At 42.4% G+C, this 23,414-nt stretch overlaps 1 protein-coding gene across 1 annotated transcript; it reads left to right on the forward strand.

Annotated features, from left to right (window-relative positions):
• Positions 1-742: 742 nt before the first annotated feature.
• CAVIN3 (caveolae associated protein 3) lies at positions 743-2,393 on the forward strand. The gene is made up of 2 exons (XM_012786557.2): positions 743-1,210; positions 1,766-2,393. Exons 1-2 carry the CDS (start codon positions 827-829, stop codon positions 2,165-2,167), a joined length of 786 nt encoding a protein of 261 aa, XP_012642011.2. The 5' UTR covers positions 743-826; the 3' UTR covers positions 2,168-2,393.
• The last annotated feature ends 21,021 nt before the right edge of the window (positions 2,394-23,414 follow it).

The following is a 23,414-nucleotide window of genomic DNA, read 5'->3' on the forward strand; positions in this document are numbered from 1 at the left end:
TCCATCAAAATAAAGACATACCAATACCTACCCTAACCCTTTTAAGGGTTTCAAGGAAGAGGTGCCCTGCCTGTCCCCCAAGCTTGGGTGCAAGAGCTAAGGGCTGTTGAGCTTACCCTCGAAACCCCAAAAACCAGAGGGCAGAGAACTAGAGAAAGAAAACAGGGTGATGCCACCCAAGAGAAGAAATAGAGAAGCAGTTAATGAAGCCTGGGGCCTGCAGCTAAACCTTGGCAATGACTGTTATGAAAATACCAGAGGATGCCCCGCCCGCCAGCCCGCGCAGTGCAGCCAGCTCAGTCTCAAAGCCGAGCCTCCTGGATCAGCAGCGGAACATTCCAGGGCCTGCCTGCGGCGCCCAGCGGGGGGCGGGGGGGGCCGCGAAGCTACATTCGTCAGCAGTGTGGGAGGCCAGGGGTGGGCGGCAGCAGAAGCCCCTCTGGTTATCTCTTTCCAGCCCTCTCTGTGCCCATTCGATACATGAAATAAAATTTTCCGTGACTCGTCCGTTGGGCTGGGGAGTGTACGTCCCAGAAAGAGGGGAACTGGAGAGGAGGAGGGGAACTCAAACTCAGAGCCAGAGGGTTTGTGGGGAGCCGACTGGGGTCTCCTTGCTTCCCAGCGGGTCCCCGGGGCTGGGCAGCAGAACGGGGAGTGCTTCCGAAGGACCCCGCTGCCCACATCCCGCCAACGGTCCCCCGCCCCCGCCCGGCCAACTCCGCCTGCCTGAGTCACGGCTGGAGCTGGGGAGGAGCCCGGGAAAGGCCGCCCCAGCCCACAGTGTAGCCGGCGGCTGCAGGCTGAGCGGGCAAGGCGGTCAGGGATCATGGGGGAGAGCGCGTTGGAGCCGGGGCCTGTGCCCGAGGTGCCAGTGCGGGGCCCCGTGCACGCCGTGACGGTGGTGACCCTGCTGGAGAAGCTGGCCACGATGCTGGAGACGCTGCGGGAGCGGCAGGGCGGCCTGGCGCAGAGGCAGGGCGGCCTGGCGGGCTCCGTGCACCGCATCCAGAGCAGCCTGGGCGCGCTGAGTCGCAGCCACGACACCACCAGCAACACCCTGGCGCAGCTGCTGGCCAAGGCCGAGCGCGTGGGCTCGCACGCCGACGCCGCTCAGGAGCGTGCGGCGCGCCGCGCAGCCCAGGTGCAGCGGCTGGAGGCCAACCACGGGCTGCTGGTGGCGCGCGGGAAGCTCCACGTTCTGCTCTTCAAGGTCAGTGACCTCCAGCGTCCCCCACAATCCGGGGCCCGTCCAAGCCTCTGGGCCACCGTGTCGGGGATCCCTCTTCCCATCCGCCTACCACACGCACATTCCTGACCCCACCCGCCCTCGGTGGCAGTGGAAACGGACGTCAGGAGCCACGCCCACTTCCCACACCCCAGCCCCTGCCCTCCCTCGCACGCCGGAGCCGGCCTGGCCAATCCATGCCCGCCCAGCCCTAGCTCGGGCCACGTCCGCACGATTCGGTCTAAGTCCCAGCGTGTCCCCACAGTAACGGTGGTAAAAGTACATTCCGTGACTGCGGCCACCGTCGTCGTCTCTCGTCTCTCACCGGGTCTCACCCACTTCACAAACTTCTGCAGTTCGCCCGCAGCTCTCCCTCCCTCACTCCTCCCCCGCGCCCTACCTTTCCAGGCACGCCTTTTTCCCCTCTCCAGTTGCGGAGTAGAGGGTGGGGCGGGTTCCCCTTGTGCAGTTAAGGAGCGAGTCTCCGGCTGCTCTGGGCTAAGGGGCCGCCTGGGTCAGTGCCTTGTCTGCCACTTGCAGGAGGAGGCTGAAATCCCAACAAGCGCCTTCCAGAAAGCACCAGATCCCTCGAGCCCGGGAGAGCAGTCCGAGCTGGGCCCGGAGCAGCCAGAGGCCGACGTTGGAGAGAGCTCGGACGAGGAGCCGGTGGAGTCCCGGGCTCGGCGGCTGCGGCGCACCGGGTTGCAGAAGGTACAGAGCCTGCGGAGGGCTCTTTCGGGCCGGAAAGGCCCAGCAGCGCCACCGCCCACGCCAGTCAAGCCGCCTCGCCTTGGGCCTGGCCGGAGCGCTGAAGGCCAGCCGGAAGCCCAGCCTGCGCTGGAGGCCCCGCTGGAGCCAGAGCCTTCGCAGGACATCGAGGAAGATCCCGGGAGACCTGGGGCTGCCGAAGAGGCTCTGCAACAAATAGAAAGCGCAGCCTGATGGCTGGTGCCGCCCGCCTGCCTCCTCTGCCCCTATGCCTTGTCCCAAAATAAATCCTTTCAGAATGTAGCACTCACGTCCTAATAAGGAGCGAGTCCTGCATCTTGCAGTCCCTCTCTGGCTCTCCTTTCCCAGTTCCTCAAGCTCAGTACCCTGTGTCCTCTGAAAGAGGTGCAGCCACTCACATCTGCTTGCACTCACCATCAATAAAAGTAATTTCACCTTATCCGGACTCCATGTGAAGGGGTAGAGGTGGGGGAATAAGGCAAATGTTGGAACCTGGAATGTGGTTTGAATGTCAAATATTAATAGGTCACTGTACAATTTCTCCAGTTTCCACGGAATCCTGGGCTCTACTCTAGCGGTACATAGACGTATCCTGCTGGCCACTTGCTCCGTAAACACGTTTCTCCTGGGGATACCTAGTTGCAATTTTTAAAGCATTCGGTACAGTTCCTTGCTGTAGGTGCTCAATAATGGCAGCTAATGGCTTTCCTCTTAGTCTTTTCTTCTACCACCTCTTAAAAGTCGGGCTTTCCAGAATTCCCTTCTCAGCCCTTCTTTCACTCTGGGCCCTTTTTGGTTGACATTCACTCTTGGCCCCTCCCACCAGCCACATAACACCCTGCACCACTGTCTTGAGTAGCAGTTGAAATGTACTCCAAAAGTAGCCATCTACTGCCTTTAAGTTCCCTTTCAATTCAACAGCTATTTATTGAGCACCTACTCAATATGTGACAGGCCCTTCTATGCAAGGTTCAGAATTTCTCCCCCTCCTGTGTTTTATTTACCAATGAATGGCACAGTCATCTACACAGAAACCTGGGAGTCCTTGTTGGCTCAAGAATGCTCTCTAATCCCCCTACATGGAAACAGTTATCCTGCTGACTTGACCTCTGCCATCTGCTTACTTTTCTTAATACCTATGGCCACTGACCTATTTAAGGCCCTGTCTTCCTCCCGACTAGTATTCGAACTGCCAGACTGATTTCATCAATGTCCTGATTCAGACTTTTCAATGTCTCCCCACCATTTTCAGAATAAAGACCAAACTCTTTAATGTTATATTCAAAGCTCTTTGTGATCTGGTCCCTGCCCATTTTTGTAGCCACGCTTGTCTCAGGACCAGGTGCTTCTCTTCTTTGCTCCCAAAGCAACACTTGCACACCGAGTGCTAACTGCACTGATTGCGATTGTCTGCGGTTACTCCCCCACCCCACTCCACTAGACCGTGGCTCCCTTGTGTTAGGGACTCTTTTATTCATTTCTGTATTTTCCACTCCAAATCCTGTGCCTGGCACACAGCAGACCCTTGTGAAGGGCTGTGGATTGTTCCTGCCAGCAGTAAAGCAAGAACATCATAGAAAAATGAGAATCGGGAGAGGGGTGGCTAAGGATGGGGAGCATGATCACCTGCTCTTCAGTCACTGTCGCATAAAAACATTTTGAATTCCTACTATGTGCCAGGCCCTATGCTAGGGCTTGTGAACACCAAGATGGGACCATCTCTGCCTTCAGGGAGCTCAGGGTTATGTGGCAGATACAGACACCAACAATTTTAATGAATGACATACACGCAGCAATAGTTATGTGTAGGTTAATTCGAGAGCAAACAGGGAAGGGGCACGACCCAACCTGAAGGAGGATAAGTGGGGGTTGTTTAGGAAGTATTTTTGGAAATGGCCAATAGTGAGATGGAAATCGGGCATGGTGACGGGCAGTAGATGTTAGTGGTCATTAGTTTGGGTTCTCAGTTCCTTTATCTACAAAATGGGATAATAAATAGCCCCTGTGGGGCTGTTGCAAAGATTAGGTGACATGAGTCAAGTGCCTAGCACAGTGCCTGGAGCACATTTTCTGTTCCACAAATTTCAGATACACAATTCATTTGTCCACTCATTCAACAAACAAGCATTTACTGAACTCTTAGTGTATAACAGCCACTATTTTATATTTTAAAACCATTTTTTTAATTTTAATTTTTTTTTTCAGACAGAGTCTCTATTGCCCAGGCTAGAGTACAGTGGTGTGATCATAGCTCACTATAACCTCTAACTCCTGGGCTCAACCTATCTTCCTGCCTCATCCTCCCAAGTAGCTAGGACTATAGGCAAGTGCCGTGTCTGGCTAATTTTTACATTTTTTTTTTTTTTTTTTGTGGAGATGGAATCTTGCTATGTTACCCAGGCTGGTCTTGAACTCCGGCCTCAAGTGATCCTCTTGCCTCGGCCTCCCAAAGTGCTTGGATTGCAGGTGTGAGCCACCATCCCAACCCCTGGCACTATTTTAAAACCTGAGGATTCAGTGGCAGATAAGAAAGACAAGATCCCTGCCTTCATAGAGTTAAGTTCAAGAAGGAGGAGACAGATAATAAACAAGTAATCATGTGAATCAGAAAGGTCTCTGAAGAAAAGAAAACAGATTAAGAATACAGATAATGACTGGGGGGTGGTATAGTTTAGATAAAGACATTGGGGATTAATACTGGGACCAGAGTTACATGAATAAATTACTCCTCAACACTTGAGTTCAAGTAGTGTCACATTTTTTAGTTTCCTCAATTCAATAAGAAGAGTTTAAGCCCCTACATGCCACAATTGCTGGTCAGTCTATCAGTTATTTTAGTTATCCTTCCCTTCCCTAGATTGTAGGTAGCAGGGGCTTCGCACTCTCTCAGCTTTTGCATATCTCTGCTGCTCTTGCTCCTTTTGACCACACGATGTCACTGTTGGGGAGCCAGTGTGCTGGTTGATACTTCATTTCCTGTCCAGCTCTCCTGGGGTAGAGGGGATGTGGTGGAAACGGGTCTTCAATAGCTCCACCTGGGAAAATTTGGGATCCTCCTGCTGGCTCCCAAGACTAGTGCTGAGAATGCACCAACTTCCCAGCAGCCACCCCTTTCAAGGCTCTGCCGTCTGAGAGGGGGCGGTATGAGCAGGCTCAGTTCTCAATCCTCAAGGAAAAGTAAATCTTGTTTTTCCAAATCCCTGGCAATCTACCTGATTTTCCCATTTGAACCACCAAACAAAATTAAGAACTTAACTGTGCATTTCCCATATAAAATGTCTTGACCCCTAGAAGCCCAAAGGCTTGGCTAATTTTGGGAGGAAGAGGAATGGTACTTTTTATTGTCTACAGTAGCAAATAATAAAATCAAGTTTAAACAAAATTAGTTCAATTTCTTAATAGCTCCTTTTGTTACATTATGTTCTCCATTGTTGCTGCTAGTTATTATTACTAATATTATTATAAATTAAAGGGAGTAAAGACACTGGCACAGAGTACCTACTTGTTATCTAGCATGTGTAGCATTTAGAAAGCCTCTTTAAGCAAGTGAAAGGAATGCTGGTGGATTACTAAAATTCAGAGTTTGGTTCTCAGCTTATCAGGCCAGAAGTACAAATTTATGTCCTCCAGTGTTCCCCTGGATAAGCTTGTATTTTTCTTTGATTTTCAGAGAGATTTGTGTTAAGTTCAGATGATGATGACACCTATTTGGATATATAGTCTATAAAATCAATTTCAATATTCTCAAACTGAAGAAGGAGGGAAAATGATACACATTTATTACACTATGCCCCATATTTGCTCTACCAGTGTATTTTTACCTTGTTACAGAGTATATTAGTTCTTCTGAAAGCCCAAAGTGAGTATTCTTTTATAATATGCTTGGATAAAATGAAATTGTGTTTTAAAAAATAAGTATCAGGTTTCTAGTGTTTTAAATAAGAATATTACAAACAAATGATTTTGATCTGACAATATATAATATTAACTCATCAAAAGTTTGTGAAAGTATATTGTATTAGAACAAAAAACTAGTTGCTCTGAGAAAAGAACAATAAATTGAAAATATTAGATTAAAATAAGGAATAATTTAAAGTTAAATTGAATCATCAGAATAACCTCATGACTTTAAAAGACTTTCATTGTCATAAGAACACTTAAGGCAGCCTTTGGTGTCACCCTGTCTGCAGCCAGGAGTCATGGGAAAAAATCTATTGGGTACTTGGACTTGAGTCTCTTATGCTGATTTCCAACAGAAGAAACTAGGGCATAATTGGGGCCAAATATTACAACAAAGAAAATGAAGATAAACCTGGAATAGACTGTTGTTACAAGAAAACAAGAAAACCTTCATAGATGACTCTCAAGTATTTAAGGAATAAAAAAGACAAAGAAGCTATCTTAGTCTGTTTTGTGCTGCTATAACAGCCTAAGACTCGGTAATTTATAAAAAACATAAATTTATTTCTTATAGTTCTGGAGGTCTGAGCATGGGCATAATTTTCTTCATCACAGTGGTTCTCATTCTTCCTGTGGATTAGCATTACCTGGGGGCTTTAAGCATCACAGCTCCCTGGGCCTCAGAGTAGAGAGCAGTCAGATGTGGTAGGCACAGGTCCTGCTGCTCAGCGTGGGGTCCACAGACCAGCAGCACCAGCATGGCCTGGGCCCTGTCAGAAACCCAGATTATCCATATATTACTTTCCCTAGAGGTTGTACTATTAGTCACACCTAATGGGTATGGTGCACACCATCTGGGAGAGGGTAAGCGTGTAGCTCTGACTCAGGTGGGGCAAAGGCAATATATGTAACCTAAATGTTTGTACCCCTGTAATATTCTGAAATGAAAAAAAAAAGGGAAAAAAAAGATAATTCAATCATGTTTTCATTTACATTTAGTTGTCACAAACATCAAGCCAGATATTATAATTTTTAAAAATAAAAGCAAATACAGGCCAGGCGCAGTGGCTCATGCCTGTAATCTTAGCGCTTTCAGAGGCCTAGGTGGGAGGATCACTTGAGCTCAGGAGTTTGAGACCAGCCTGGGCAACAGCAAGACCTCCACCTCTACAAAAAATTAAAAAAATTAGCTAGGTATAGTGGTGCATGCCTGTAGTCCCAGCTATTTGGGAGGCTGAGGCAGGAATATTGCTTTGGTCCAGGAGTTTGAGGTGGCAGTGAGCTATGATGATGCCACTACATTCTAGCCTGGGCAACACAGTGAGACTGGTCTCAATAAATAAATAAAAATACAAAAGCAAATAGAGAATTTGAAAACTTTAGTTATAAGAAATTTCTGTCATTTTAGCTTTAATATAAAAATAACTGACTTTGCATAGATTAAAATGCCATTTTTTTTTTTTTTTTTTTTTGAGACAGAGTTTCACTTTGTTGTCCAGGCTAGAGTGAGTGCCGTGGCGTCAGCCTAGCTCACAGCAACCTCAAACTCCTGGGCTCAAGCGATCCTCCTGCCTCAGCCTCCCGAGTAGCTGGGACTACAGGCATGTGCCACCATGCCCAGCTAATTTTTTATATATATATCAGTTGGCCAATTAATTTCTTTCTATTTATAGTAGAGACGGAGTCTCACTCTTGCTCAGGCTGGTTTTGAACTCCTGACCTTGAGCAATCCGCCCGCCTCGGCCTCCCAAGAGCTAGGATTACAGGCGTGAGCCACAGCGCCCGGCCTAAAATGTCATTTTTATATAACTTAAATGCATTTTCTGTAATAATTTGCATGATTGTGTCAGAGATAAAATATTTGGCTATCTTTAAGAATTAAGGTCCCCACACAACTTATTTCACCAATAAATGTTTTTCTATCATAATTAGCAAAATCAAATAAGGAAATGTCCAAATTGAGAGATATGATGTCTTTTAATTATATTATACACTTTTACCACTGTATTTTGGGGTTTAAAACAAAACATTTAGTATAAAAGTCACCAAACTTGAAATTATGCAAATTAATTTAAGAAACCTCATATAGAAATTTTGCTGAAACTAGAATTGTGATAGATTCTTTCCCCTTCTTGATTCTGAAGCACCATCTCAAGGCAGAATTTTTAACTGTCTCAAAAAACTCCCTCCACCCTCGTTTCTCCCACAAGAATCTGTCATGGGAGAAACTTCTTGTTAATTGCCTGGGTGTGTTTCACTTTAAGTATCTTGTTTTTTTTCCTCCCTGATATGTGGCTTGATGCAGCCTATCAAGATTTTACTTATCCTTAAAAGAGAGGATTCATGGAGAAAACCATTCTGAAAAAAAAAAGAAATTATGGCTTTAGACATGATTTAACACATGGTGGCATTTTACTTTCCTTGAATAGAGTCCATCTTACTTCAATATGCTTGAGCCATACATCATTCCAGAACAGACAAAACTAATAGTTTTTTTTTAAAGTTTTCACAGACAAATCAATTTAACCCAAAACTGATAAGATTCACGATTTTGCAATTTCTCACACATATAAATCACACGTTTATTCTGGCCAAAACATACTCTTCAAAAAATAAGTTTCTTGGAGGCTGAAGCAGGAGGATAGCTTGAGCCCAGGAGTTTGAGGTTGCGCCGAGCTGTGATCCTGCCACTGCACTCTAGCCTGGCTGACAGTGAGAGATCTCATGCCTGTAAATTTTAAAAAGTTTCAAAAATAAGTTTCTTGTATTTATAAGTGGAATTTTCTTATTCACAATTAAGTATTTTAAAACATTTGCTTAGAAGGCATCTATTCAAGCAAACATATTTTGGAAATGTTGTTACGTAATTTCTCTCTTTCTCTTTTTTTTTTTTTTTTTCCTATTTTTGGTAGAGATGGGGGTCTTACTCTTGCTCAGACTGGTCTCAAACTCCTAACCTCAAGGGATCCACCCGCTTCAGCCTCCCAGAGTGCTAGGATTACAGACGTGAGCCACCACGCCCGCCCTGTGTAATTTCAAGGTCAGCACACATCTCCTCTCCCCACTCCCCCCAACTCCTGTGAGACATTCCTTTCCTCCAAGGGTGGAAAGATTGAACATACACATTCCAAACAGAATAATGTAGAGTTAAAAGTATCACTTTACAACCAGCGAAGGCATAAATACTTACAATTTCCATGTTTTTAGTTGCTTCCAGTCTTTTCTTCGCCATTCCTCTAGAAATGGTTGGCGAATTTAGAGAATACGTACATATCTCCACTGTCATGCCCCAAACCTTGACTTATCCAACTTCCTCTTTTAAGCTGGGGTTCTTCATTATTTCAGATCCTCTCTAATTTAAAGTTGACATGTGAAGGGACAAGAGGACATAGAGTAGGAATCATTACTTCTTTAATTGGAGAGAATTTGTCTTTAAAACCACTTCGGGACCAGCATCAACTATAGTCAATAGCCACAGATGAACGCGCACAGCCGAGCATTGACTTTAGCCGACAGCCGTGATATGACTTTTCTAATTTTTCATTTATCAAAATAAAATTGTGAACATTTAAAAATACTGTAATGAAAACATATATGTATATGTTACCTATTCTGATTTACGTTACAAGTAAAGTTGCCTGTAAAGTAAAACAAGCTTTCAGAGCTTTAAAACTTTCCTCATCACACAAAAGCAAAACAGATTCGTCATCAATGCACAGCACAAACTGTCGTGTGGACTATGAGTGCCGGCTGTGGGCAACGTTTCTCGGCTGGTGATTGAGGTGCCAAAGTGGTTAAAATTTGCAGAACATGATGTGGCTTTCAGGCTGTTGATGTGCCCAAGAATACACAAAGTGATCAAAGGGTTAGAGACAACAAGACAAAGGAAAAAATCCCCACATGGTATCCATCAAGGAAAGCCCTTAAAAGATCATGTCAACAACTGCTAACCTCATTCGAGAACAGGTTTTTGTATGGGGCACTTACTAATCCGTAGATGATGGTACAGACTCACCAGAGGCCATAATGAAAACTGTGGCAGGCATGTGATACATTTGTAGAGAGGGGAAAAACTGTTCCCCACTACCAAAGTAGGCTCCTGTCTGTTCAGTGAATAGGTGAACTGCTTATAGCACATAGTTAATGGAAAAGGATGTCTAGACAAGGATGTCCACTATGATTATTATTTTAACAATTATTACCCTGGGAATTTTAGCCAATATAATAAGACAAGAACAAAGTACAAATATATGAAAAGATGTTAATATACTGTTAACTTAGCAAATGTAGAACCATGTAAATTGTGTGATTACATTAAATATATATGTATACATATTATATGAAGTATAATATATATGCAACATAAAATACTTTGTAATGGGATGGGGAAAAATACACTTACATTTTTTATTTGCTATACTTTTCCAATTGTTTGTATTTATGAGTATGTATCAATTTTGGCAATAAAAAGAGAAAGCTTTTCTTAAACCTAACTAAGCCCCTAGGCTATAAGTAAAATGGCTTTCTACTTCTTTCTAACTTTCAAGCATATATAAATACTTCACATACTCATTGTCAAAACAAAACTGTATGTTTCTTAACCAAACTATATATATCTTTCACAGCAAAGTATAAACAGAAATTTTCAATTAAGAATTATGTCATTTTTTTCTTTATATAAATTTTGATTTTTATTCTTTCCTTTTCCTCTTGTAGCTATATATAGACACATGCATAGCTCAGGGAAATTTTGTTATAAAGAATTAGGCAATCAGCATAGAAGATAATACCACAAAGAAAAATACATCTACAATAATGAAATTTCATGCAGCTATCAAAAATGATTCAAATAATATTAATATGAGAAAATTTTCAGAATATAATGATTAAACATATCAGAAAATGAAATCATTTATACAGTATAATCTCAATTATGTTTTATTTCTATTAATTAGTTAATTTTTTTGAAGACAGAATCTTGCTTTGTCACCCTGGGTAGAGTGCAGTGGTGTCATTGTAGGTCACTGCAACCTCAAATTCCTGGGTTCAAGTGATCCTCTTGCCTCAGTCTCCTGAGTAGCTGGGACTGCAGGTGTGTGTCATGACACCCAACTAATTTTTGTATTTTTAGTAAAGATTAGGTCTCGCTCTTGCTCAGGCTGGTCTTGAACACCTGAAGTCAAGAGATCCCCTGCCTCAGCCTCCCAGAATGCTGGGATTACAGGCGTGACCACTATGCCTCAATTAAGTTTTAAAATTAAAATGTGCCTAAGAGGAAAACAACTAGAGCAAAATGTTAACAGTGAAGAAAATTCAGTCACATACTTTTTGGTTTATACTTTTTTCTCAGTTTTCGAAACAAGTTATGTTTACAATGAGTACATATTACTTTTACAAATAGGAAAAAAATTTAAAAACATTAAGCAACACTAAAAAATAGACCCAAGTAAATAAAAGCTGTCAGAAGTGAGAATGAAATTTATGACCATAAAATTGAGGAAGGAAGAATGAGGCAATTCGGTGCTGACATGGAAAATTCAGAGAAGAGTTGAAGAGACTCAAGTTAGTAAGAGTGCCTCATTTGATTTATAGAGAATGGTGTCTTGAGACTATAAGTTTTATTTTTCCAACATCCATGTCAGAGACTCTCAGATTGTGCTGAAAGGACAAAAAATGCAGAGCCTGAGTTGCTGCAGTCAGTCACTCCTCCCCAGCAGAGCTTTAATAATGGAGCACTCCTACGTTGCAGCTGAGCAGGTTTGTCCCTATCATACAGGAAAATCACCCAGCATATATAGGAAAATAAAACTGCAGGCATCTGGGTTACTCATAGGAAACTAAACCCAAATAAAGAGGTGACAGAGTGGAGGCAGTGGTAATGGCATAAATCCTAAGCACTGGCTTTCAAGGTATAAATACTTAGTTTCTCAGAGTATCTTTAAACTAGGGGTGTGACTGTGAACAGACAGAATCAAAAGACAGAAGTTTTCACAGGGGGAAAATAAGACAAGAGGGCAAAATCCTATACAATCACCAACTTCTTGTATACTCAGTGTGCCATCCCATATAATTACCAACTTTTTGTATATTCAACATGCTGTATTTAAAGCAGGATCTCAAAAAGTAAGCTTTCCATCTTCCACCCTATTTTGTTTTTCTTCCTTACTTCTGTTAGCCTACCTTCATTGTCCCAATTCCCAATGCTCACATACTTTGTTGCCTCCCTCTCAATCATCTCCCATATGCAAGTAGTCAACAGATCTTGCAGAAGCTAGCTCTCCAGCATTTCACAAATCCATTCCCTCATTTCCATTTCATTGCCACTGTCCTAGTAGAGAATCTCATTGCCTCTCACATGGGCTCCTAAAGTCATCTCCTAAATGTTTGTACTTGAATATATATATATATATTTTTTTGAGATAGAGTCTCACTTTGTTGCCCAGGCTAGAGTGAGTGCCATGGCGTCAGCCTAGCTCACAGCAACCTCAATCTCCTGGGCTCAAGCAATCCTGCTGCCTCAGCCTCCTGAGTAGCTGGGACTACAGGCATGTGCCACCAGGCTTGGCTAATGTTTTCTATATATATTAGTTGTCCAATTAATTTCTTTCTATTTATAGTAGAGATGGGGGTCTCGCTCTTGCTCAGGCTGGTTTCAAACTCCTGATCTCAAGCAATCCTCCCGCCTTGGTCTCCCAGAGTGCTAGGATTACAGGCATGATCCACCACGCCCGGACATTGAATGTATTTTATATACTTTGTCAGAACACTATTCTTGATTTTCTCAAAAACTTGTGACCTTTTCTTCCTTTAGTCAAAGTAAGTATTTTGTATGACATTTGTGATATCCCATTTGTATAATTGTTCCATTCCTCACTATGCTGTAAGCTCCCTGAGGGTAAGGTTATATTGAATTTATCTTTCAGAAATTCACGATGCTACATGCATATTTAGAAGTCATAAAATGCTTATTCCACTTCACAGTGGGCCCTTGGTATGTAATTATTAACTTGGCTTCTCTCTTCTCTTCCCCAAGTGATAAAAAGCTCCTTCCAAATCATACCTTAGGTAAGAGAAATGGAGCTGATGTGTCCTCTGTGAATCATAAAATCTACCCTCTGAACACTTGTTTTCCCCCAAATCACCAATCAATGATTGAAATACATTATTGGGAAATAAATAATGCCCAGCTCATCCAAAATAGGTTGAGGTTATCATCACTTTTTCATAACTGCCTGTTTCCTGGGAGGTGTTAGCACCTCCATCTTTGTTGGGGACTGATACACATGAAGCTCTTTCTACTAGGCACACGTAGTTGCAGCTGCTGTACTTTAATAGACAACCATTTTTTACTGCACTCAACTCTGGAATAACTGCTGTTACACTGTCACCACTACACAGGATGCTCTGCTTACATTCCTGGAAGCTATTTGCTTTCACTAGGAATCTCTGTTCCTCTTCCATTCTACCATTGCCCGTACTCCAATATTCTCCTATAGAGTTGAACCCCCTTGCCCTTTCTCCAACCAGAGTTGGGGTTGAATAATTTCAAAGGGAAATCTTACTGATCTCACCATGTCCCTTGAAGCCCAACTCTTTCAAGCATTCTTGTTTCAAAAGGAAGTTCCTGTTTTATGGGATTTCTCTCCTGCTCTACTAAAAACTCAGCTTGCAACCTTTCTCTCAAGGGAAGGGCTGGGATCTTGTTTTTTTCTCCAGGTCATTGGGTTGGAGGATCTAAGACAATACCTTAACCAGATTCATGGTCTTTTTATTTTAAGCATATTGCCCAGCCAGACCATTAAATACACTGAACCTTATGATAGTGTGGATTTTGTTCTTCTAAGCCTTTGTTATTAGTTACTACCATGGCTCCAGACTTCCAAGGTTTATAAGAAAATAAGCATCAAATATTTGGTCATGAATACCCATACCATTTTTCCTCCTGAAAGATAGACACAATAAGACTCATAAGTTTACCCTAGTAGCTTTCAGATTATACTAATGAGACAGAATTGAATAGAAAAACAGAGTTCTGATTTAGATTAAACAAAAATCAAATTAAGGCTTATTTGAAGATAGTGGACTACTAAAACTATAAGGATAATAGGCATACCTAAAAACAGAGGAAAAACTTCAAAAACAAGAGAAGAGATTTAAATAACTACATCTAAAAATATAAAACAAATATAATAAATTAAAAAGTTTAACAGCATGTCTTAGTCTATTCAGGCTGCTATAACAAAATCCCATAAACTGGGTAGCTTACTTCTCACCATTCTGGAAACTGAGGAGTCCAAAATCAAGGTGCTGGCAGATTCAGCGTCTAGTGAGAGTTTGCTCTCTGGTTCATAGATAGTGCCTTTTCTCTGTATCTTCACATGGTAGAAGGGATAAGAGGTCTCTCTCAGGCCTCTTTTATAAGGGCACTAACCCCATTCATGAGGGTTCCATTTTCATGAGCGTATCACTGCCCAAGGGCTCCATCTCCTAATACTATCGCCTTGGCTGTAAGGATTTCAACATAGGAGTTTTAGGGGGACACAAACATTATGACCGGAGCATAGCTTCCGCAAAGAACAAAGTTATAAAAGCCAAACTCTAGAGGAAATCTCTTTAGTATGATAGACACTTAGTGGATTGACTTTTCAGCCTCCCTTAAAGTAGCTGCCACATGGATTTGGCTGGAGTTACGTTGTAAATTAACAGATCCCTGTTCCTTGGTCACAGCTGACTGGCCCAGGACTATGCACTCCATCCAAGCTGGGTCTACTGTAGTCTTTTCTCTAGACAAGTTGTTCCAACTGTAGGCAACTTCTTCCTCCACGGGACATTTGGCAATGTCTGGAGACAATTTTGAGTGTCACAACTGGCATCTAGTAGGTAGAGATCAGGAATGCTGTCGAACATCTTACAATGTACAAGACATTCTCTCACAACAAATAATTAGCTTGTCTAAAATGTCAATAGCACAGAGGTTGGTAAACCTCACATTTGATTGATCCCTGGTATGAGCCTTACCCCATCTATTTATTATTTAAGTATCTATTAATATAATTAAGAATTGGGTGGAAAATATTCTGCTGGCATGTGATGAAAGGTAAGAAGGGGGAGCTTTAAGTTTTACTTGTTCTTTAAGTTATAGAGAAGACATTGCCTAGAATTCATAAAAACACTACAATGAGAAGGTTGTAATTCAGATAAATTGGTGGAGTTGGGTTTATTTATTTTTTCTTAGCTAGTAATAAACTTAGCCTATACCTCTTTCTCCACGGTACTCAATATGAGACTGTTAAAGCATTAATTTAACAAATATTTACTGTCAGTAAAGATGAATCCCTCACTCAATGTGGCATCTTGAAATAGAGAACAAGCTATTTCAGTTGGGAAGACTCTACAATCTATGTTTCTCCATGTGGTGCATGATGGAAAAAGATGCAGAGTTAACTTGAGGTGACCCTTTTACTCTGCCAATGATATTACATCAGAAAAATCCCAGGAATGTGAGAAAATATTTTCATAGGGATGTGGGGCAATTTTGTTCTTCGTTTTATTTTCAGAAATACTTGTACCTATTATCAAGGCACATGTCTATGTCTTTAGTGCAATAGAACAGGATTCTGGAGTGTTCCCACAAAAATATACCAATGAACACACAACATTAGAGCCATCAGCAAAGCAAAACAAAAGGGAGTGAAAACATACAAGATTATTTAAAGAAGTAATTTTTAGGGCAAAATACAAAAGGATAGGTATATGTATATGTGTGTGTATTTTTAAAATTTAGTTTTAAATATTATTTTCTGATTATGATTTAGGAGTGATTGCACAGAAAGCGGGAGGGGACATAATGTGGATCCAGTACAGATACACGTCATCACATCACCAGAGCAGGAAGTTACAAAGGGGCTTAATGACATAGAAAAGGGCATTCAGGCCAGTGTTTGCTGACCAGGCTCGTCAGCAGTCTGTCCGAAAGTAATGAGTAAATTACAGCCTCATGCCTGCTTACAAGTCAGGCCTCTCACAAACATTGTTATTGCGTAAAGGCCACCTGTACAGCCTGTCATGGCAGCCGCATCGCTGTCCATGGTGCCTGGTGTGGTGGATTGTCCAACCTAGTCAGGCCTCCAAGGAGGGAGCAGAGAGGGCTTCTGAGACAAGGGAAAGTGCTGACACGCCTAGGGGAAGCTGGGTGGTACCTGGGGCCCCTAAGAATAATGTTGGGAGGTAGTAATATATTTCTGGAAAACTTTAAATACTGGAAAAGGCTTTTGGATCATATTGGAGTTGTTAAATATTTTAATAAATTTTGTTTCTGTTTAATTTAACATCCTAGAAGGTGGCCAAGGGGGTATCCAGAGATTGCTGAATAAAACCAAGACGTAGGCAGGGCGTGGTGGCTCACATCTATAATCCTAGCATTCTGGGAGGCTGAGGCAGGAGGATTGCTTGAGCTCAGGAGTTCGAGACCAGCCTGAGCAAGAGCGAAACCCCATCTCTACTAAAAGTAGAAATAAATAGCCAAACTAAAAAAAGAAAAAATTAGCCAGGCATGGTGGCCCGTGCCTATAGTCCCAGCTACCCGGGAGGCTGAGGCAGGAGGATCGCTTGAGCCCAGGAGTTTGAGGTTGCTGGGAGCTAGGCTGAGGCCACAGGCATTTTAGCCCAGGCAACAGAGTGAGACTATGTTTCAAAAACAAAACAAAACAAAAACCCAGAAGTAAATAAATGCTGAATATTGCATTCAGCTCCCATAAATTGGAGAGGGTCAGGCAAATCATTGTTCTCATGGTGTGGATAGCAGTTGAGTTATATGTAGGAACTGTCCCAGAGCACGTTTCAAACATATTATAGTAATTTGGAATTTGTTGCAGACGTGTTGTCCAAATTAACAGAGACTATTAGTAAGAATAGGGGTGAACAGAGGACAGAGAACGCATTTTTCATCTGGTAATGTGCACCAACACATCCTGTGAACTGTAATTATCTGGGGTGGAGGGTGAGGGGTGGTTAATGTGACCCACAGTGGGAAGCTGTTGAACACATGAGCAAGACATTAAGCAGCTGCTTTACGGACTCTTTAATCTTCCCTGAAGCTTATGGAAGCCAAGGCCTTTCTGGAGAATAAGGGAGAACTTCTCACATCTTTTAATATGTCTCTGAGTCACCATTATGTGCATCTTGAGCCAGCTATCAAAATGACAGCCCTGGGCAGATGAGGAGAATAAAACATAAGACACTGACTCTTTTCAGTATGTTATTCTGCTGTCCATCCTCATGGCTTTATATAAGCCTTAATTTTTACCAGAAAATTTAAAAACTGCTTCTATCACCCTCCCCCCTCAGGGCTCCTTGTCTCCATCCAAAGACTGTGCCATTTGGCTCACAGTTGAGGGGCTATCCAGCAGGCTGGGCTGCCAAGGAGGGAAGGGTCTGTCCCAGGAGCTACTTTGGCTTTACAGGATGGATTTGCAATGATCAAAGGAATCAGAGCTGCCTTTGAATTCAATGGTTGTTCTCCCTGACCCTCCTATGGCTGTAAGAGACTACAACCCTGCAAAACAAATCACCTTAAAACAATATTACAACAGAACATAGGTCAGATCTTGCCATGTGGACAGCCTCAGGTTTCTGGTATATTGTTCATTTGGGTGGCACAGTTACATAAAAGAACAAAAATGATCAGGAAGGGACATCTCCTGGTTCAGGCCTTTTTTGGGTGTGCCATATATCCATCACCTCTCGAACCACAAGAAGCAACACATGGTAAGGATCGTGGCTGTTGTGAGGATGGTTTTACAAGTAATTCCAGTTTACTCTGCTGCATTGCTTGACAGCAGCATCTTGGAGGATCACATTCCTCCCTTCACACTCTCCTGAGAATGTGAGATGTGCACGGCCTGCCAAGCAGGTGTGTGAGACTGATTCTCGGGCAGTACTTGTCAGCATAGGGACTTTTAAATCTACCAAGAGGATATCTTGAAGGGGCTCTTAGTGGTATTCTGCTTCAAGAAAGAAAGATGATGGAATGAGACAGAGTCTTGCTCTGTTGCCCTGGCGAGAGTGCAGTGTTGTCCTTATCTCACAGCAACCTCAAACTCCTGGGATCAAGTGATCCTCCTGCCTCAGCCTCCTGAGTAGCTGGGACTATAGGCATGCCACTGTGCTTGACTAATTTTTCTATTTTTAGTAAAGACAGGGTCCTGTTCTTGCTCACGCTGGTCCTGAATTCCTGAGTTCAAGCAATCCTGTCTTGGCCTCTCATAGTGCTAGGATTACAGATGTGAGCCACCACATCCAGCCAAGTTGTGGTAGTTTTTTAACAAGAGCTAGGTATTTAGAATTCACATTTATGGTATTGTTTCTCTTGCCCTGGCAGGATATATTCTGAATGATGCAAGGGATTCTGAAACTCTGAACATTCTAGACATGGAAAAGCATAGTTCCATTATACTCTCACCGTGGGCTCTGTCCATTATATACCCACAATCACCATGTCTACAGTATCTATAGTAATTGGCTTTTCACATGATTTTCCAGGGATATTTTCTAATTTGGACATCAGGTAAATGATATTGGGACTCCTTTTACAATGACTGTCAGAAGCTAAATGTCCCAGGCAATTTTCTAAAGAAACTTTGATGATAAATCTATGGATATTAGAAGACCCAGTAAATGGCACCTCTTTTCCCTGCTTGACTTCTGAAGGGGTAAGGCAGATGGAGGTGAAAACCCATTTTCATTAATAAAGGTTGGGTGCAAGTACGTTGCTATGATATGTGGCAACAGTAGACTTCCCAATCCTGAACTCCTCCAGTATCAGGCACTTTTACTTAGTTATAGTCCTATCTAAAAAACACAGGGTCTAGCAGCCATCAGGGCTCCTGCTATCTGCAAATAGGAAAATTCCCAGAGTGAAAGAGGAGAGCAGGAGGGCAGGGCTGGACCCTTTGTGTGCAGTTCCCCTACCAAACTCAGGTAACTCACTTGAGAGGAGGAGTAAGACCTATGGCTAGAGGGTTTAGGGAAGAAAATCCTTCTCATGAAAACCGTAAGAACTAGAAAGTTGCCTTCCCCTACTAACAGTATCTTTTCTCAATTTTCTAGAAGTTTCTTTTTCCCAGCACACAATAGCTTTGTCCCAAATTAGATGATTCCGAAACAAGGGACTCAGTCATAACAGGCTGCACAACTCCTTGCTTTACTTTCTTTCTTTCTCTCTCTTTTTTTTTTTTTAACTTACTGTGACTCACCTGTCACAGAAGCCTTTTGCTAAACAGAGATTCTTGTGGGTGTTTTGTCCCTGAGCAATAATTAAACAAAGTTTTTGGCCGGGCGCGGTGGCTCATGCCTGTAATCCTAGCACTCTGGGAGGCCGAGGCGGGCGGATTGCTCAAGGTCAGGAGTTCAAAACCAGCCTGAGCGAGACCCCGTCTCTACCATAAAAATAGAAAGAAATTAATTGGCCAACTAATATATATAATATAAAATCAGCCAGGCATGGTAGCTCGTGCCTGTAGTCCCAGCTACTCGGGAGGCTGAGGCAGGAGGATTGCTTGAGCCCAGGAGTCTGAGGTTGCTGTGAGCGAGGCTGACGCCATGGCACTCACTCTAGCCTGGGCAAGAAAGCGAGACTCTGTCTCAAAAAAAAAAAAAAAAAAAAAAAAACAAAAAACTAAACAAAGTTTTTTAAATTGTCAAAATTATTCCAGCATTCTGGGTAATGCCCTTAATCTTGATGATGGACTTGCCATCTGCTGACTTGGGGCTTTATGACTCAGAGCTCCCAAGGAAGCATTATCTCCTGGGTTTGCTTAGTATTGTCCCAGGGGATGGTCCTAGAGAGTCCTACTCTCTGCTGTTAGGAATTAATATTTTGGTAATGGTAATGGTCCCATACACGTTTAAGCAAGTCATAAAGACCCAGAAGGGAATATGCGATGGTGAAAGATGCAGGTGGTCTTCTGAGCTAGAAAGGTATCCTCAGCATTCTTTAAGCAAGCCATTATCACCTAGGCATTGACAATGGGAAATGTTAGTCATCTCTAAAGTTGGGTCCACAATTTCAGGGTCACTCAGGACAGGCTTTTTAAAAATTTCTATTTTATTGATGGAGTTCCTGGTACCACTTCTTTGCACATTGTATTAGCGACTGGTCAAAGGACTTGTGACCTAGACTGCAGCAAAACTCAGCAGGGCCCCCAAGAAACTCTGCTTTCCTTACTTGCCTCTTGATTGTGAAGGCAACTGTCTTATTTTCCAGATTTCTTTTTAAAAAATCAACTCTTGCTTTCTTTATAAAATACTAGACCAGTGCATCAAAAGAGAAATACATACTTCCCTTTGGTCAGGTGACCTCCTTTTCCACTTCTCATCAAAAACTACTAAACAGTATGTTGGCCATCCTTGAGGAAAACATGACCACCCTTCCTATCTGCCATCTGGGCATAAGCATAAAGCTTGCATGGCCTTGATTTTAATAAGCTCATAAAACTCTATGTGGCAGTGGTTCAGCATTATATCAAACTTGTCTATGAGAGTTAATAAGAATATGAGGCTCTTAAATTTGTATTTTCACTCTGAAGTATACTTTTGGGGTATACTTTAAGTATACTAAAGTATAAAGTATACTTTAAGAGGAGCTGAATGACAGGACAATGTCTGCCAAGAAATGTCAGGCCGCTTCAATCAGTAGAACAGAAGAAAACACCAAGTGGCTTCTGAATAGGAGTGCCACCATAAAGGTTCCAGAAAGTTCCTGTGCTAGGTTGCTGGTAAGGTCACCAAAGGTGCTGGGCTGCCTCAAAAGTCTCTTTGACACTGTTGTTTTAAAGCCTTTAGGCCTTCTGTGGCTAGGCAAAGATAGGGCATACCCAATAAGCCATTAAATGATGGTTTGGTTCTAAGTAGGCATTAAAAGATACCTACTTTTGGAACAGGTAAAACCAGGACACTTAAACAGATTAGAATAAACATGAGTTAAAGATTTTATTTAACTGATTCATGAAGAAACTAGTGAAGTGTTATAACCAAAGCAATGGAAAATCCTAAGAACATACACATTTATAGATCAGAAATATTGAAATGACTATAAATAGAGCCAGAATTGTTTTTTTTTTTTTTTTGGTTGCTTCCCCACTGGACAGATTCATTTGCATGTCTGTGGGCAAGAACACTTTAGCATTGCTGTCAGTTATCTACAATTCACAGAGCTCTAAAACAGCTCCCACTGTCAGAATCAGAATCAGAATCAGACAACCCAGGTGTGCTTTGGGATGACAACATATAATTTTCCATTTAAGCACAAATTTTTCCTAATAGTCTCCTCATTTTTGATTTAAAAGAACATCAAAAAGATTCTTGATCACAAAATTAGTATGGCCCCATTAGATTTGGCCTGGTTATTTACACAGGTATAAGAATCTTAATTTAACATATGTTACTATATCTTCTTCAGGTTTGTTTTGCTAGTGGTTTCTATAAGGAATCTCATCTTGGACTTCTAAAAGTTTCTATTAATTTGCTGTTCTGAAGCTAGGAAGCTAAGGCCAAGGAACTTTCTCTGTAAGATTTCATCTGCAGTACCTATACATTTTGGGCAAATTCCTCTTTTCTTGAAGTTTTCAAAACATCCCAAGGATCTTGGCTGGCCGGGGACATGACCTCCCTTACCATCTCTAAGTGTGGACTATATAAGCCAGGTACCAAGCCAGTTTTCCTTGCAGGACTTTGCCAGCACTGGCTCCAAAAGTCAACCATAGTTCCCTAAAGTGACTGGTTAGGCACAGCCTACAGCTTCCCCAGGCAGGCTAGGAGTCCCTCCTCCACTGCTTGGGCCCAAGGGAGCCTGGTCAGAGAGGACTGGGGTGGGGGGAAGGGAGTGTGGCTTCTCCCACCTTAATGTGAGCTCTCACAACTCTGTTGGAGGTGAGCCCTGGCCAGAGCACCCCACCACCTGTCCCTGGTTGTCTGAAATCTTTTCCAAAGGGATGAAAGGAACTTTTGTCCAGTCAGTGCTCCTAATTGGAAATTATTTGGTAAAGTCCCTCACTGAGAGAATCTTTAGAAAATTTCTAAAAATCATTCAACAGAAAAAACAAAGCACAACCAGGCAGGACCTGTACATCACCACTTCAGTCTTCAAGACAGAAGCATTTTGAATTTGAGCCATTTTCTACCACTGTTCTGATTCTTAAGTGTGGGCCATCATATGATTAATTACTGCTTTTGTGTCCTGCTTAAGAAATCTTTGCCCACTCCTAGGCAATCTTCCTGCCAAGTCTGTAGAAGAAGCTCTAAGTCACCAACAAGAATGTGAGACTGTGACTAAGCCTCAAATTGAGAAATTAAGGCAGTTCATAAAGAAAAGAGAAAGAAAAAGGATAATTTAAGCAGGAAGAAAATATTGCCAACTGCAATGGTTATTTGGACCAGTGAAATACCGCCCAACTGGAAAATAATGCATAATCAGAGAAAAGGGGAATTGTGATGTATGGGTTGCCCCCTCTTGTTCCTTGGTGAATTTGGAGTCTAGCTGTAGGAAATGAATGAAATATCGTTCCTGACCTTTATGAAATGTTCCTCTCAAGAAGAAAGAAATGATGAAAAATCTTTGGTGAAATCAATTCCCTCGGAACATATCATTCTCTTTGATACAGAAGGTCTGTCTGTTGGTGAGCCAGGTACCAGTCTGGAATTAAGCTGGACAGATCCTATGCATATTCATCTCTCTACATCTTTCAGGTGGCCCACATCACGATGTTTTACATAGTGTCTTAGGAGCACATTTATGTTACAGGACTTATGTTAGGTCCCAGGGATGTCCTTCATTGTGGTAGTGCTCATTCTCAATTTGAAAGAGGCAAATGCTTTCATTGCATTTGCCAAAATCTCATAAATAAGCCATGCCAGTTGGCCTTTTTCTATGTGGATCACAGCAAGATGTTGAGATATTTTGCAACCATTGAAGTATTCTTTGAAGAGAATCTCTCCAAACTGTTTCTTCATGTCAAGTCTTATGGTCTTACACCAGACAGATGCTTGACAGACTGGATCTTCACACTGTGTTGGAAATTACCACTCCGCTTGATCTGGCCTGTCAAGTCTGGGATGTGTTTTGCAAAGATGGGGAGGAGTTTTTATTTAGAACTGGACTAGGAATCCTTCAACTGTGTGAAGATATTTTCCTACATATGGGCTTTTTTCATATAGCAGAGTTTCTAACCAAATTGGCGGAGGATATCATGTCAGAAAAGCTGTTCAGCTGTGTTGCAGCCACTCGGATGTGAGAAAGCACCAAGAAACAGACTCAGGTCTTTGTGTCTCTGATGAAGGATATTAAAGAAGGAGACAAAAATATCTTTTAAATGTAGCACGTTTAAACTATTAGAAGTTCAATTACACTATTTTCTAGGAATCTTAGGAATATTCTTATTATGTAAGTGCTTACTTATCTCTATCATCCAATCAGAAAAGAGCGTCTTTAACAAGAGACTATAATCTAATTTATTAATATTATACCACCTAGAGGTAGGAAAATTTTACATATTCACACAGGGAG

Source organism: Microcebus murinus, chromosome 4 (assembly GCF_040939455.1).
Source record: "Microcebus murinus isolate Inina chromosome 4, M.murinus_Inina_mat1.0, whole genome shotgun sequence".
In the NCBI taxonomy this organism is placed as follows: domain Eukaryota; kingdom Metazoa; phylum Chordata; class Mammalia; order Primates; family Cheirogaleidae; genus Microcebus; species Microcebus murinus.